The 13,316-nt window shown below is 37.9% G+C and overlaps 5 protein-coding genes across 5 annotated transcripts; 3 read left to right on the forward strand and 2 right to left on the reverse strand.

The window, feature by feature from the left end:
- Positions 1 to 244: 244 nt before the first annotated feature.
- Positions 245 to 2,117, forward strand: Tsp_08279 (conserved hypothetical protein). Its single transcript, XM_003375233.1, has 3 exons — positions 245 to 266; positions 928 to 1,936; positions 2,015 to 2,117. The coding sequence occupies exons 1-3, from the start codon at positions 245 to 247 to the stop codon at positions 2,115 to 2,117; spliced, it is 1,134 nt and encodes a 377-aa protein (XP_003375281.1).
- A 1,241-nt stretch (positions 2,118 to 3,358) lies between these two features.
- Tsp_08280 (xylosyltransferase oxt) lies at positions 3,359 to 7,166 on the reverse strand. Its single transcript, XM_003375234.1, has 7 exons — positions 7,151 to 7,166; positions 6,333 to 6,518; positions 5,873 to 6,034; positions 5,564 to 5,730; positions 4,425 to 5,511; positions 3,706 to 3,983; positions 3,359 to 3,385 (listed from the first exon to the last, which is right to left on the reverse strand). Exons 1-7 carry the CDS (start codon positions 7,164 to 7,166, stop codon positions 3,359 to 3,361), a joined length of 1,923 nt encoding a protein of 640 aa, XP_003375282.1.
- A 632-nt stretch (positions 7,167 to 7,798) lies between these two features.
- Positions 7,799 to 8,824, reverse strand: Tsp_08281 (conserved hypothetical protein). Its single transcript, XM_003375235.1, has 2 exons — positions 8,387 to 8,824; positions 7,799 to 8,278 (listed from the first exon to the last, which is right to left on the reverse strand). Exons 1-2 carry the CDS (start codon positions 8,822 to 8,824, stop codon positions 7,799 to 7,801), a joined length of 918 nt encoding a protein of 305 aa, XP_003375283.1.
- A 457-nt stretch (positions 8,825 to 9,281) lies between these two features.
- Tsp_08282 (transmembrane BAX inhibitor motif protein-containing protein 1) lies at positions 9,282 to 10,938 on the forward strand. Its single transcript, XM_003375236.1, has 10 exons — positions 9,282 to 9,434; positions 9,488 to 9,552; positions 9,615 to 9,668; positions 9,742 to 9,832; positions 9,864 to 9,905; positions 9,928 to 10,053; positions 10,104 to 10,208; positions 10,271 to 10,318; positions 10,382 to 10,515; positions 10,929 to 10,938. The coding sequence occupies exons 1-10, from the start codon at positions 9,282 to 9,284 to the stop codon at positions 10,936 to 10,938; spliced, it is 828 nt and encodes a 275-aa protein (XP_003375284.1).
- A 187-nt stretch (positions 10,939 to 11,125) lies between these two features.
- Positions 11,126 to 13,112, forward strand: Tsp_08283 (glutamate [NMDA] receptor-associated protein 1). Its single transcript, XM_003375237.1, has 11 exons — positions 11,126 to 11,252; positions 11,310 to 11,479; positions 11,537 to 11,601; positions 11,662 to 11,715; positions 11,865 to 11,955; positions 12,016 to 12,141; positions 12,200 to 12,301; positions 12,371 to 12,403; positions 12,493 to 12,638; positions 12,831 to 12,877; positions 13,015 to 13,112. Exons 1-11 carry the CDS (start codon positions 11,126 to 11,128, stop codon positions 13,110 to 13,112), a joined length of 1,059 nt encoding a protein of 352 aa, XP_003375285.1.
- The last annotated feature ends 204 nt before the right edge of the window (positions 13,113 to 13,316 follow it).

Consider the following 13,316-nt stretch of genomic DNA (forward strand, 5'->3'; position numbering starts at 1 on the left):
GTAGTAGTAGTAGTAGTAGTAGTAGTAGTAACTAGTAATGAATGGTGATAGTGAGCATTAATGAATAGTAGTAGTAGTAGCAGTAGTAGTAGTAGTAGTAGTAGTAAGTGCAGCGGAAACAGCAGCATCAACAGCAGTAGTGAAAATCGTAGTAGTGTGTGAAGTGTGATGTTGACGAAAAGCGCAGGCGCTTTACAAACTAGCCAGTTGTTGTTGCTGAATGGGTGAAAAGGGAGAATTTTGAATGAAACGAGCTGCGCATTTACGTTCAACCTGATGAAAAGATAGCTGATGAACTTTTGATAGTTAAAAATGTAAAACTGCACACAACAGATAGGGATTCTATTATTATTGTTGGTGAAAAATGAATTTCTAAATTATTATGCACACACACACATATATATATATATATATATATATATATATATATATATTCTGATTTATTTATTTTTATTCTATTAATGTGATTGTTGACTGTTTTTCATTTCAGCTTCTGAAACCACACCTGTTTCTTTTCTTCTAAGAATATGTGACATTTCAGATATTGCTTGTGCAAAATATATGTATCTTTTTGTTTGATTGAATTAATGTTCTCCTTTGTATGTGATGATGAGATGAGATTTTTTTTGTAGATTGAAATATTGATATTTGGAAGTTTTATTTGTAATCATTTCTGTTGTGAAATTTATCATGATTTTTTTTGGGGGGGGGGGACGAGGAATAGAAGCTTATTATTTGAACTTTTTACTTTTGCTAAATAATTATCAACTTTAAAAGTGGTAAAATTAATCGAAAGTTTTCATATATTATATTCGATCTTGGGAAAGATATTGTTAATTAATTGATCGTGTGCTTTTACAAGATTGTCTTAGTGTATGCAACTAGTTAAGCATCTTCAAAATGTTAATCTTTACAAATGACGTTAAGGTGAACAACCGAAACATGTGGCCGACGTGACAGAACCATCGCAAAGAGCTTTCAGTTCAACACAGCAGCCGCAGCAGCAGTTGATACGTTTGGAAAAACGTACCAGGAAACATTCGCATCCCATGACGTTGGTCAACAGCCATGCCGGTGAATCATCTTCGATTCCGTGCGGTACAATTGGCTGCTTGGCACCACCGATTCCACCGAGACAGTTGAAAACTACTGGTAGCTCGACAACACCCACCGCCACTTCTACCACGACGATTGCTGCTGCAATCAGTAATAATAATCATCATCATCAACTTTCACCGGTGAGTAATAGCCCAGTAGTGGACGGTGGTACGGTTCGCTTCGGTTTCAAAAATCCAATGATCACAACAACGACCACAATGACCATTGCCAACAGCATCACTTGCACCACTACCAACGCCACCACCACCACCACCATCGTCGGTAACACTGCAAACACCAGTGCAACACTGTCCACTTTCGCTTTTCGCTTTCCGGAATTGAAATCTTCTTCCGACTTGATCGACATCACAGAAGAAACGACGACGGTCACTTGTGCAGCACCTAGACCGGCCATTCCTCCCAGGAATAGCTCATTAGCACAAAGTCCGAAAGCGATCAGCCTACCTCATCCATTGAGATTTGTATCTACATTGCCAGTGAACAGCACCACCACCACCACTACACTGGATGAAAGTCGATATGAAAATCGTGAACAATTGGCTTCGTCGACAATTGTCACTAGAAATAAGAACAAGAGCAATATTAATAATATTAATAATAATAATAATAATAACGTGAATAATATTCTTGTTCAACCTGTTGCTAAAGTAGCACCGGAACCGTCGTCGTCGTCGTCGTCTTCTTCTATGAAGCGAGATCAAGTGGAAATTATCACTGTTGGTAATTCGGTTAAATTTCCCCCACCCATACCGCCAAAATCATCGACCAAAGGTGGTGGTGATACGTCAACTATTCCTCCACCTCGACCCCCGAAACGGTATGTATGCCTTTATTATTTATGAAATTTATGCATCTGTATGTGCACTTTGTGAGAAGATGTATTATTTGTTTTCAGCGTACCTGTGGAAAAATCTGACCACGCACCACCATTGCCTCCGAAAACTTATAAACAGAAGCAATGGCCGTCTAAGAAAATGGGAAATCATTTTCCAAAATGAATGAATGAAAAGAATTGAAAAATTCGGCACGGGTTTGGTTGGCCTTTCTTTATTGGATTACTTACAATTATTGATTTTCATTTTTTGTTCATCGTCATCCCATGTTTTTTACATTTCGCCGTTCTTCTGCTAATATCTAAATATAAACGTACGTACGTGTGTATTATTCTTTTCTTTTTTCCCCTTTCATCTGCTGTCACTGTCGTCATCTGTGCTGCCAGCTAGCAGCACATCATGTTGTTTGTTGCTTTACTTCATTATTATTATTATTATTATTAATTTCATATTTCTTTTCCGTCACACTTGACACACCAGTTGGTGGTTTTTGTTGTGGCTAATTAATTTTGCAGAGTCGAGCTTAGAGTGGTTCATTGTAGTCATTTTTGTTTTTTTATTAATTATTATTAATATCTTTCGTGACCGTGGTGATTCGTTTGCTCTCTCTCTCTTACTGAAAATGGTGCTCGTATTTTTTGTTTCATTCATAAAAACTGATTCATGATGAATTTCTTTTTTTCCATCTTTATTGTTGCTGATCAAGAGAAGATATAATTTTTCGGTTTCAACCATCAGCTTTTTCTTCGATACTGCTATTTCACAAATTTGGTGGCTCACATTTGAACGTCTTTTCTTTTCTTTGTTTGGTTGTTTTGGTTTCCATCGTTAATTATTTTGATCGATGAACAGAGAAGAAATTGCACAAGCTTAATAATAATAATAATAATAAATATTATGATAAATGAAAAACAATATTCATCATCAAGCGGAAGAACGAGCGGCGATGTACTGACTGACTGTTGTGAGGAGGATTCTCATTTTTTATTTTCTCTCATTGAAATTTTCTTCCGGTTTGAATTATTATCTATCCCACGTCCAGACATTTGGATATCAAAATGATATATAATTTCATTTTTTGTTACGATTGATTCTTTTCCACCACAATCTTCTTCTCTGTTATTATTAAAACAATGAGATGAAAAATGCTTTTTGTGCGCGCATTTCCCGTTGATTTGCAATTCTCGCCCCTCCCTCCCTCCCCCCTTGGCGGCGGCTGGCTTTCAGTCTCATTTGTCAGCTGTCAGTATCCAGTCGATTTTGCTTAGAGCTGTTGTATGAAGTGAACATTTTTGAAAGAAAAAACATACATGCACGTTCCACATTTTTGCTAAATACGTTCAGGACGAAAACAACAACAACATTTTCAACTACTTAATAATAAACGTGCAACATTTTCATTTTGTTTACTTGTTTGTTTTCTCAATTCTGCACTGAAATTGTTCTAGTGTAATAGCAATCATTTCCACTGGCAAGCAAAAGATACCAACGTACTGTGTGCGTGTGTGCGCAAGATATAGATGTACAGAACAGAGGATGCAGAGAGATTGTATAAGTAAGCCTGATTGATTGATCTTCTTATTCTTTATTCTTCGTCTTCTTTTTTCGTTGATTAAATTAGGAACAAAATTCATCAACGGGCAGGCAACAACAACAACAACTGTGAAATTGATTCAGCCGAATGAGAGCTCCAGTCGGTCGAATTACAGTCAACGCGGTAGGCTTGATGCAAGTCCCGGGCACACTGACTCACCGTGAAGAAGTGCGGTGAGCTGACGGGGATGGGGTTCGGTTTGCCGATCAGGCAGGCACTTTTGATCGAAAAGAATGGATCCAAGATCCGTGCCAACTTCTCCATTAGAAGTTCGTTGGGATCGATGACCGGAAACGACATCTCGGCCAGAAGCTCGTCATTGTTCATCTGAACTCTCACCGACCAGATGCCATCTTCGGACAGACCGATTTGCTTTTGCAAGTGAACAACAACAACACCACCGGATGCGTTCGCTTTGAACTGTTGCTCTTGCACTTCTGAAAAACAGAATTATCAAATTGTGCACAAAAAATTGGCAGACGATGATGTGATGGTGAGTGGGTGAATGAATGGAAATCTCTATAACCGTCAATTCGACCGTCCGGCGTTGACCAGACCACCGTTATTGAGCTGAGGTTCTCCTTCCCGTTGGACAGAGCCATCGACCAACGCTGACGCAAAAAGGGACGGTCATGTTTAGCCACAATTGCCACGTAATCGCGCAACATCTCTTCCTTGACATCATATTCATTACCAAGCTGCAATGTTTGTTGCAAAAGACCAAAAAAATAAATAGCAGAAGAAGGGGAAAACAAATATATATATATATATATATACCTGAATGTCCAGTAGATGATTTTTGGACAAATTTCCACTGCCGAAGGTAATTTTGCGTTGTCGTTGGAGACGAATTTCGGCAAACCACTGAAAAGATGCACCGTGCAGAGGAGCCGCTGGTTCAGATCGACAAGTTCCACCAATGCTGATCAGCAAGTCCATCAATTCAGCGTTGGATTGTTTGAAGAGGTTGAACTGAAGCACACGTTCCACTGGACAGTCGACCGACTGGACAGCGTTGCAGGAAGTTGGTTGAAACAAATAACGTCGACCAACGTGAGCAGCGTAGTCGAAAAATCGTCTCATCCTCGGATTCAGCGACTGGAGCTGGTCGTCGACGTGGTGAAACTCATTCTGCCAGTATGGAAATGAGCTCGCTGGGTAGGCCGAATCACCGTTTCCGTTGGCAACCGTTCGTTCCAGTTGGACAATGATTCGCAGGTCGATCAAGGGGTCGAATTTTCGTGCGAAGAATTGCAAGCCACTACCCCCTTTGGTCACTTTCCGCAGACGATCCCAGTCGGCCATGCGGAACACGTTCGGACTGCAGCCGCACCAGTCGACCACGTTCAAGTGTTGGCAGTTGCAGCCACGCTTGCGGTGCCAGTTGGTGAGTTTCAAATTGGAATTGACTATCCGGTCGCAGAAGGGGCTGTTTTGCGCCAACGTGTGGAAAAACGTCTCCAACGGGAGCAGAGCGTTTTGGAAAAATTGCCTCAAACCACTGACCAGCTGGTCGTCGTGTTCGTGAACGGCGTATGCGACCAGGCTGCGGTGTAGGATCAGCCAATCCGATCCACCGTCCACACGTACACCTTTCGGCAATTGCCTCTCAGCCAAGCGCCACATGTGGTTGTCGCATTCGACGAACAATTTGCCCAGACCCTGGCGCCTGACGAAAGCGACCGTCGTGTCGCCGTGGCTTCTCAGGAAGCTGGTGCCGTTGCAGTTGCCCAGCAACGAGGCCAACTCGTCCACTGGTCGCAGTGGCATGTCCGATTCGCTGAGATTTACCAAATATTCCCAATCCGAGGACAGTTGCAACAGTTCGTCAGCACTGGATAAGAACATTTTCAACAACGAGGCACCGCCCCATATTGTGGGAAATCGTCGCGTTAGCACGTGAAAATTCGTAGCTGAAATGCTTTTCTGCAACGATATCATTTCTCTGTACATGTGATTTTGTCGCTGAAACAAACAACAAGTCTTTGGAAATTGCCTTTCGAATAAACAATCTTACAGAATCGACATGCACCAAATAGATGTGTTCAGGTCGGTATATCAGTCGTAACAAACGTACAACTTGTCTCACAGCACGACCATTCAGTTGAAGTAAAAAAGCTATTTTTGCCGGCTTTGTGTTCACCTTCAACAATTCACTCCTTTTCAATTTCACCTTTGGTGGATCTAAAAATAACACAGACAAAAAAAACTAACGTATAACGTTCGATCGTGAAAATTTTCTCAATTACTGTAGGTTTTTTATTAACTGGAAAGTAATATAAAAACATATTGAAATTATTCACTGTAAAGGCATAAAAATGCACACCTTTGTAACCAGTATGATATACAGCAATTGCGTTGAAACCGCCGCATGCTGTCGACGAATTAGCCGGGCATGGATGAGTTTCGCAAAACCCAGTTTCCAGTTTCAGACCAAGTTTTAAATTGGACACTTTGCCACAAAAGCATTCTTCACCAAATTCGACGCCTGAAATTATCCTGCTCAAATACGAAAAACGGATTATCCGTTCGAGTGTGCTTCACCGGCAATGGTACAGCCCAACTGAAAGCAATAATCAACGCAGGCGTTAATGGAATTGAAATTGCCGATTCGTATGCCAGCAGAATTCAATAATCGCTTCTTCCGACTGTCAGCGTAGCATCCCAAATTTCGCAGACGCCAAGAACTTTCTGCAATAACAGACAACATTTGCAATCAATTTTTCAACAATTAAGTGTTTGGCAAAAATTATGCGTCAAAGAAAAACCAAACTTTCCACACACACCTTCATATGGACAAGACCGATGCAGTGCAGCGGGATACAGTGAACCTTTCAAATGGGAACAATAGGCGTTAATTATTTGCTGTTTGCAGCTTTCAGATTGTGCTCTTTTCAATGCCTTTTCAGTTTCGACACTGAGATTGCATCTCGCGGTAACAAACAATGGTCGTTTAAACCATTTAAAATTTGCTATAAATTCCTATAGTGAAAAATCAATAAATTTCCATATCAAAAAAGCTACAGTTTAAAAAGGCTGTAAAACCTCAGCATCTCTTTCAGCAGAGTAGTAAAGGTAAAGAACATTAACGTAAAATAAGCAAGTAATTAAAATGCCAAATGCAACATGACAAGACCATCGCTTCCAACCGAAAGACGGTATAATGCGCATCGAATTTTGCTTTTCACGTTTCTCTCAGCAATAAAAAATTCAGCAGTGAATAATGTTTATATATTCAATTATTGGCAAGCCATCGGATAAGCGATATGCTTTCAATATTAGCGGTAAGAATACTGTCAATTTATTGTACGATACCAAAGTATTAATTCATACGGTATGCAATTTACTGACTATTGTAATTTGCAGTACAGTTCAAATCATTTGTATTATAGAGATTTTATTTATTATTATCAATTAGTATTATTTTAAATTAAAATTTTCACAATGTGCAGGTACAAAAAAATTATGCAAATAAAAAGGAAAAGCAGGTAAATGTAAATTATTATATGGTAATAATATTATTGATTTATTTTGATTGTTGGGTAATTTGTTTTTTATCTGTACAAAGCAAATTATTCATGTAAATATATAAGAAATCAATTACTTTTAGGTGCAGCCATTTTTATGTAAAGTTTTTTTCTCAGTAATAAAATAATATTCAATTGAAAATATTCGTACAATTGCACCAGATGTAGAGTTATTCAGTTTTTTCTTTATAAAAGTGCATATTACTTAAAATATATTACATTTATAAATGAATAAAAATGATTGTACTTTTTTTCTATTTTTGAATGATAAATACTGTGGTTTCAAAATACAGAAATTTTTATTATTACTTGAAGATCACATATACTTTCAATTAAGCAGCGATGTTTCAAGTGCAGTGTTGCTTTATGCCGGTGATCGTTTTAAAATGTTCCAACTCCTGGTACTTTCAGTTGGTTTAATTTGATCGCGAAGCAGATTTATTTTTTTTGTTCTGTTTGCTTTCAGAGCTGTTACGTTTGTTCGATGAGCATCACTTGATTTGTTCGAGTGAATTTCTGTTCAATTCGGGTGTTTTTTTCCAATGAAACTTAACGTTCACTTTCACCGATTTACAAGAAATTATTAGCGTTCAAAGCGACTTTGCGGTACTGAATATTCTGCAGATTTGTGGATCTGAGATTGAAAAATAGTCGGACGTTTCCACCAATTGACTTCAAATTTAGGTTCCCTTTTTTTGTAATGCTGTTTCAAGCGTTTGAAATATTCATTTCGATGGGCAATTAAGTTCCATGTTCTTTTCGACTTGCCAACGATGAACAGCAACGAAAACACGCCTCTGTCGCCTCCTGGCAATTTGGATTTTACCGCTTTGCTGGAAAAAGCCGCCAAAGAGTGCAAAGACCGCAATGCTCGTCAGTATTACCGTCGCCAGTTGAAGCTTTTGCAAAATTTCCAAAAAGATCGAGCCCACGTCAACTCGTTGCAGAACAACCAAGTCGATTCGTCGGAAACGTTGAAATCGTCCAGCACAGTGGCGTCTATGCGTTTGGCTAAGGTGACGTTGTTTTTCAATTTGGTTTTGTTGGTGGTGAAATTGGTTGCGGCCGTGCTTTCGGGCTCGTTTTCCGTTGTGAGCAGTGTGGTCGATTCGGCCGTCGACATCACCTCTGGCTTGATAATCTGGCTTACTAGCAGAGCGATCAAGAGGCGGGATTTGAGCGTCTACCCGCGCGGCCGCACCCGTCTGGAACCGCTGGCTTTGATATTGATTTCATTCATCATGGGCTCGGCCAGTATCCAAGTGATCGGCAAGTCGGTCGAGGCAATCATCTCGCGCAACATCAAGCCCGACGTGCAGATCAACACCATCGCCATCATGGTTGCTACCGTCGTGGTGAAAGCGGTGCTGTGGATCTTGTGCGACTGCTTCAAGGATGCGAACTCGAAGGTGCTGGCCCAAGACCATCGCAACGATTGCATAAGCAATTCGTCGGCAATTCTGTTCGCCTTTCTCGGTGATCGCTACTGGGTCTATTTGGACCCAATTGGTGCAATATTGGTGAGCTTGTATTTGCTGGCCACTTGGATCGCCACCGGCTACAAGCAGGTGTCGATAATATCCGGCAAAGCGGCCAGTCCGTGGATTGTCAGTCGAATTACAAAAATTTGCCTCGACCACGACGAACGATGCAAGCACATCGACACGGTGCTTGTTTACCACTTTGGTGTGCGCTATTTGGTCGAGGTGCATATCGTTTTGGACGAGAACATCACGCTCAAAGAGGCGCATGACATCAGCGAACCGTTGCAACGAAAAATCGAACACTTACCCTACGTGGAAAGGGCTTTCGTCCATGTCGACTACGAGTTCGACCACAGACCCGAAGATGAGCATAAAATAGTGTAGCTTATCCACGAATTCGGCATTGGTTCCTCCCTCCTCTGTTTTTTCACTTTTCCTTCTATCCCCTTCCCATTATGCTCTACCTTCTTTTAGTACTTTTACAATGTGGTACCGTTGTTAGGGTTGTATTTCTTTTTTCTATTTCTTCTGTAATCAATAAATTTTCATTTTATTCATTTCATCTCAGTACAAATGTACGAGCGAAAATTGCCAACTTTAAACTGGGCAGTATTTTACAGTCTAAACAATTTATTATTACTTTAAACAACTTTACACTTTGCATTTGCGTTTTCGTTTCACTTCATCACGTGCAGTTTATTTGTGGTCTGTTCGGCTTGGAGAGATGAAGGGCTGTTTCTGTTCACACGATAATATTCCACCGACGATGCAATATCCGGCGGCTGCTAACGTCGGCAAGGATAACGTTGAAGGAGGTCAAGACAATATTGCAATCCACTTCAACGACTCCACGATTCGTTCAATGTTCATCCAGAAAGTGCGTTTCATTTAAAATCTCACTTTAATTAATAAATGAACAATTTGTTTGAGGTTTTTCTTATTGTAACCGCTCAGCTGTGCGTTGTCAGTGGGGTAGTTGCGTTGTTTACGTTCAAGTAAAAATTACAAAAGTTGCAGCAGAAGTTGATGTTTCTGAAATTTTATCCATTTATTTCAGTGAACATGTGAAAAAATATGCAAGTGAAGATCGCGCTTTGCAGTTTCTTGCGTTGTAAGCTTCCATTCAAATTCCACTTATCACATTGCGAGAAATGCAAATTTTTTGAACAATTCCATTTGTTTAGCCTGTTTTATTTCTTCTCTACTTTGGCGATTGCATTGAATGATGAAATTCGAAGACGATATCCAATGAATTTTGTTCTCTTGGGCGTACTGGTAAAAAGAAAACATTTTTTATTAAAATCAGTTCTACATACGTGATAATACCTACAGAGAATCATGTAAAAGTGTTAATTAATTTTTAATTTTAGACAGTTTCTTTGGCAATTATGGCTGGTACTATTGCCTCGATGGTTAAAAGCGAAGTTGTAATGATAGCCGCTACGGTTACCTGTCTAACCTGCCTCCTGGTGGCACTGCTAGCGGCATTCGTGAAGGTTTTCATATTTAAATTTTGTGGAAAATTTTTTTATTTGGCTTTTTTTAGTTTGATTTAACAGAACTATTGTTCCCTATGTATGTCATCGGCATTGGATTGTGCGTGTACGGTTTAGTTCTGATGTTTTTTCATACGTGGTTTGGAATATCGGATGTAATGATTGTGAAATGAAAAAAGAACCAATGAAATATTCATATTTTTTATTATTATTATAGGTTTCACATGCCTTTTATTCATTGTTGATTATCATATTTTTCCTGATGGTTAGTGAAATGATACACTGATGATAAATTTTAATTTTTTTAATTCAATGATTTTGCTTTCAGTACTTAGCTATTGACATCCAGCTAATTATGGGCAACAAGAAGTATAGTCTTTCACCAGAAGAATACATTCTCGCAGCTATGCTTCTTTATGTTGATATTATCCACATTTTTATCAATTATGTATCACTTTTAAGGTAAGTATTGTTTCTTTTGTATAGTTGCATTTAAATCATTGGTTACTAACAATTAAGATACTAAAAAAACAGCAACTGATAATAGTTTCTATTTTTTCAGCATGGAACAAAATTGAGCGGTTTCACTTTCTGGTTTTAATATAAACATTTTTATCTTTACATACTGGTTACTACTCGACATACTCATCATTTACCAAAATTTTTAATTTTATTTCTTTCATTAATGATAATTTTATAGAATTATACCTTATCAATATGTAATCGTAAAAACACTTGTTTCCTTGCTATTTGCATGTATTTGTGACGTTTTCAGTAGAAAAATTTTTTGATAAGTTCAGAAATGTACTGTACTAACAATATTTTCAAAATTATATAAAATAAATCTTGTAAAAATTTTTAATTTGGAATTGTAGTTATAATTAAAAATAAATTTATAATTTATATTCAATTGTGTTTAAAACCTTTTTCATTTCAAAATTACTTATTTATTGTTCTATACTGTAAGTCTAAATACATTCAAGTTTATATGCTCTTTGTTTTTATTACTGTAGTGTTATCATTGTGAAATTTTCTGCGGTCAGTAAACACGTTTCAACATTGTTCTTTTGAAATGAGCAACCAACCTCCATATTATAATTCATATTACGTACCAGGCCAAGCACCACCTGCGCCTGGTTGGCATGCACCACCACCATCTCAACAAGGCTGGCAACAGCCTCCTCCAACTGGTAAACATGGTTGGATTTGTTTTCTTTTTTGATGGTACTTTTTGTTCAAATAAATATCTAACTCAGGCGGTCAGTATGGTTACAGTCAAGGAGGATATCCTCCATATCCACCATATCCGCAGACTGAAAATGCTGGCGTGTATTCATCTCACCCCGCCGCTGAGAATCACGGCGAAGATCCGAAGTTTGGTTTTGGCTTTTCCGATAAATCTATACGACAAGGATTCATAAGAAAAGTAATAATGCCGCGTTCATGGGAAAATTTTCCCTTTTTTCAAGTAATACAATTTTAGGTATTTTTGATTTTAACGGCGCAGTTGATGGTTGTTACAGCAATGGTAGCGATGTTTACATACAAGTGTGTTTGCAGCTATTTGAACAGCTAATTTTCCTTTTAATTTTGATGTTAACTCTCTAGTGATGGAGTCAAAGGCTTTGTACGACGAAATTTGTGGACTCATTGGCTTGCATTGTAAGCACTGAGAATAGCTTGTAAAGTTGATTTATTGTTGAAATGTTTGCGCGATAATTTCGTTGACTCTGTTATTATTATTTGATCAATGCTGTGCTATTTGTTTGTTTGTTTGTTTATTTTTCAGTTAATTTTTATTTGTTTTTTAGGGTTACGTTTTTAGTGACTTACATTGTTATCGGTTGTTGTAACAATGTCCGTCGTCGTTACCCTGGAAACATAATTTGCTTAGCAGTTCTTGTATGAGTGATATTTTTCATTCAACTATTACCAAAATTTCATTGTTTTCTTGATATTTAGACACTCGCACTGGGATACATTACTGGAACCACCGCTTCGTTCTACGATTCACAAACCGTCATCTTGGCAATTCTTATATGTTGTCTATGTTGTGGAGCAGTTGTCATTTTTTCCATGCAAACTAAAGTATCGATTGGAAATTTTTCTTTCACTTGTTTAAATTTAACTTCATATAATTTTTCAGTATGACTTTACCGCATGCTTGGGTGTGGTGTTCATGCTTTCCATGGGCCTGTTCTTGTTCGGTATATTGGCGACTATTTTCACGTTGGCATTCCGAGCACCGGTTTGATTTATTGTTTGCTTATTAATTTCAAAAATTCACATTCTTCCATAAAATTAATTTTTCTTTCAGATTGTGCACGTCGTTTATGCTGGCTTTGCGGCAGTAATTTTTCTCATCGTGAGTTGATTCATCAAATTACAATTTTGCAACTGGGGCAGTTTTGTTTTTAATTGCTTCGCTTAATTTTTCAGTATCTGGCAATTGACGTGCAGATGGTGGTTGGCGGCAAACGATTTGAAATTTCACCCGAAGATTACGTCTTTGCAGCAGTTCAACTGTTGGTCGATATTGTGTACATCTTTTTGTATTTGCTCGAAATTATTGGATATTCTAAAAAGTAAGTTGAAATTTTTATTATTGATTGTTTAGTTTAAGAAAAAGATTATCAGTGTTAATTGATTAATTAATTAATTGTTTTTTTTGTAGCTGATCAATCAATAAGAAAAAGAAGTATTCAGAAACAGAAGTGAAAATCTCTTTCAACTATTATCACTTGGCTTCATACTAATTTTCATAAATAGCATTGCAGCGTTTTATATTTTACAAATCGTTCATATTCACCATCTGGTCTCCGTCGTTTGCATTAAATTGGTCAGTTTGGCCTGATTTCCAGTCAGCTTTTGTGCTTCATCATTTTGTGTTGTGTAGTAAATTTTGCATTTATGAATATTTTTAATTGTTTTTGTTTTTTTTAACTTTACATCATTTTGAAGCCGAACAATTTAGGTTATTCTCGTATGTATGTGAAGAAAAAAGTAAAAATGTTTGCAATGATGAAAATTTGAACTGCGTTGAAAGTGCATCGCGTTAGCGCTTATATAAAAATACAACTGGGGCAAGCAGGTTTCGTTGACGAGTTGTGAGCATGTTAATGACAATATGGTGGGTGCGTCGAGCTGTTTGTTGTTTGTCGAATGACTCACAGAACAATTGAAACTGGATTGTGGAGTGAAATTTATTTAAATTATTTAAAAAATAATTTGCAATTGCATTTTTGTTTGAGATATACCGTAAT

The sequence above is a fragment of the Trichinella spiralis genome (genome assembly GCF_000181795.1).
Source record: "Trichinella spiralis strain ISS 195 chromosome Unknown Scfld5, whole genome shotgun sequence".
In the NCBI taxonomy this organism is placed as follows: Eukaryota; Metazoa; Nematoda; class Enoplea; order Trichinellida; family Trichinellidae; genus Trichinella; species Trichinella spiralis.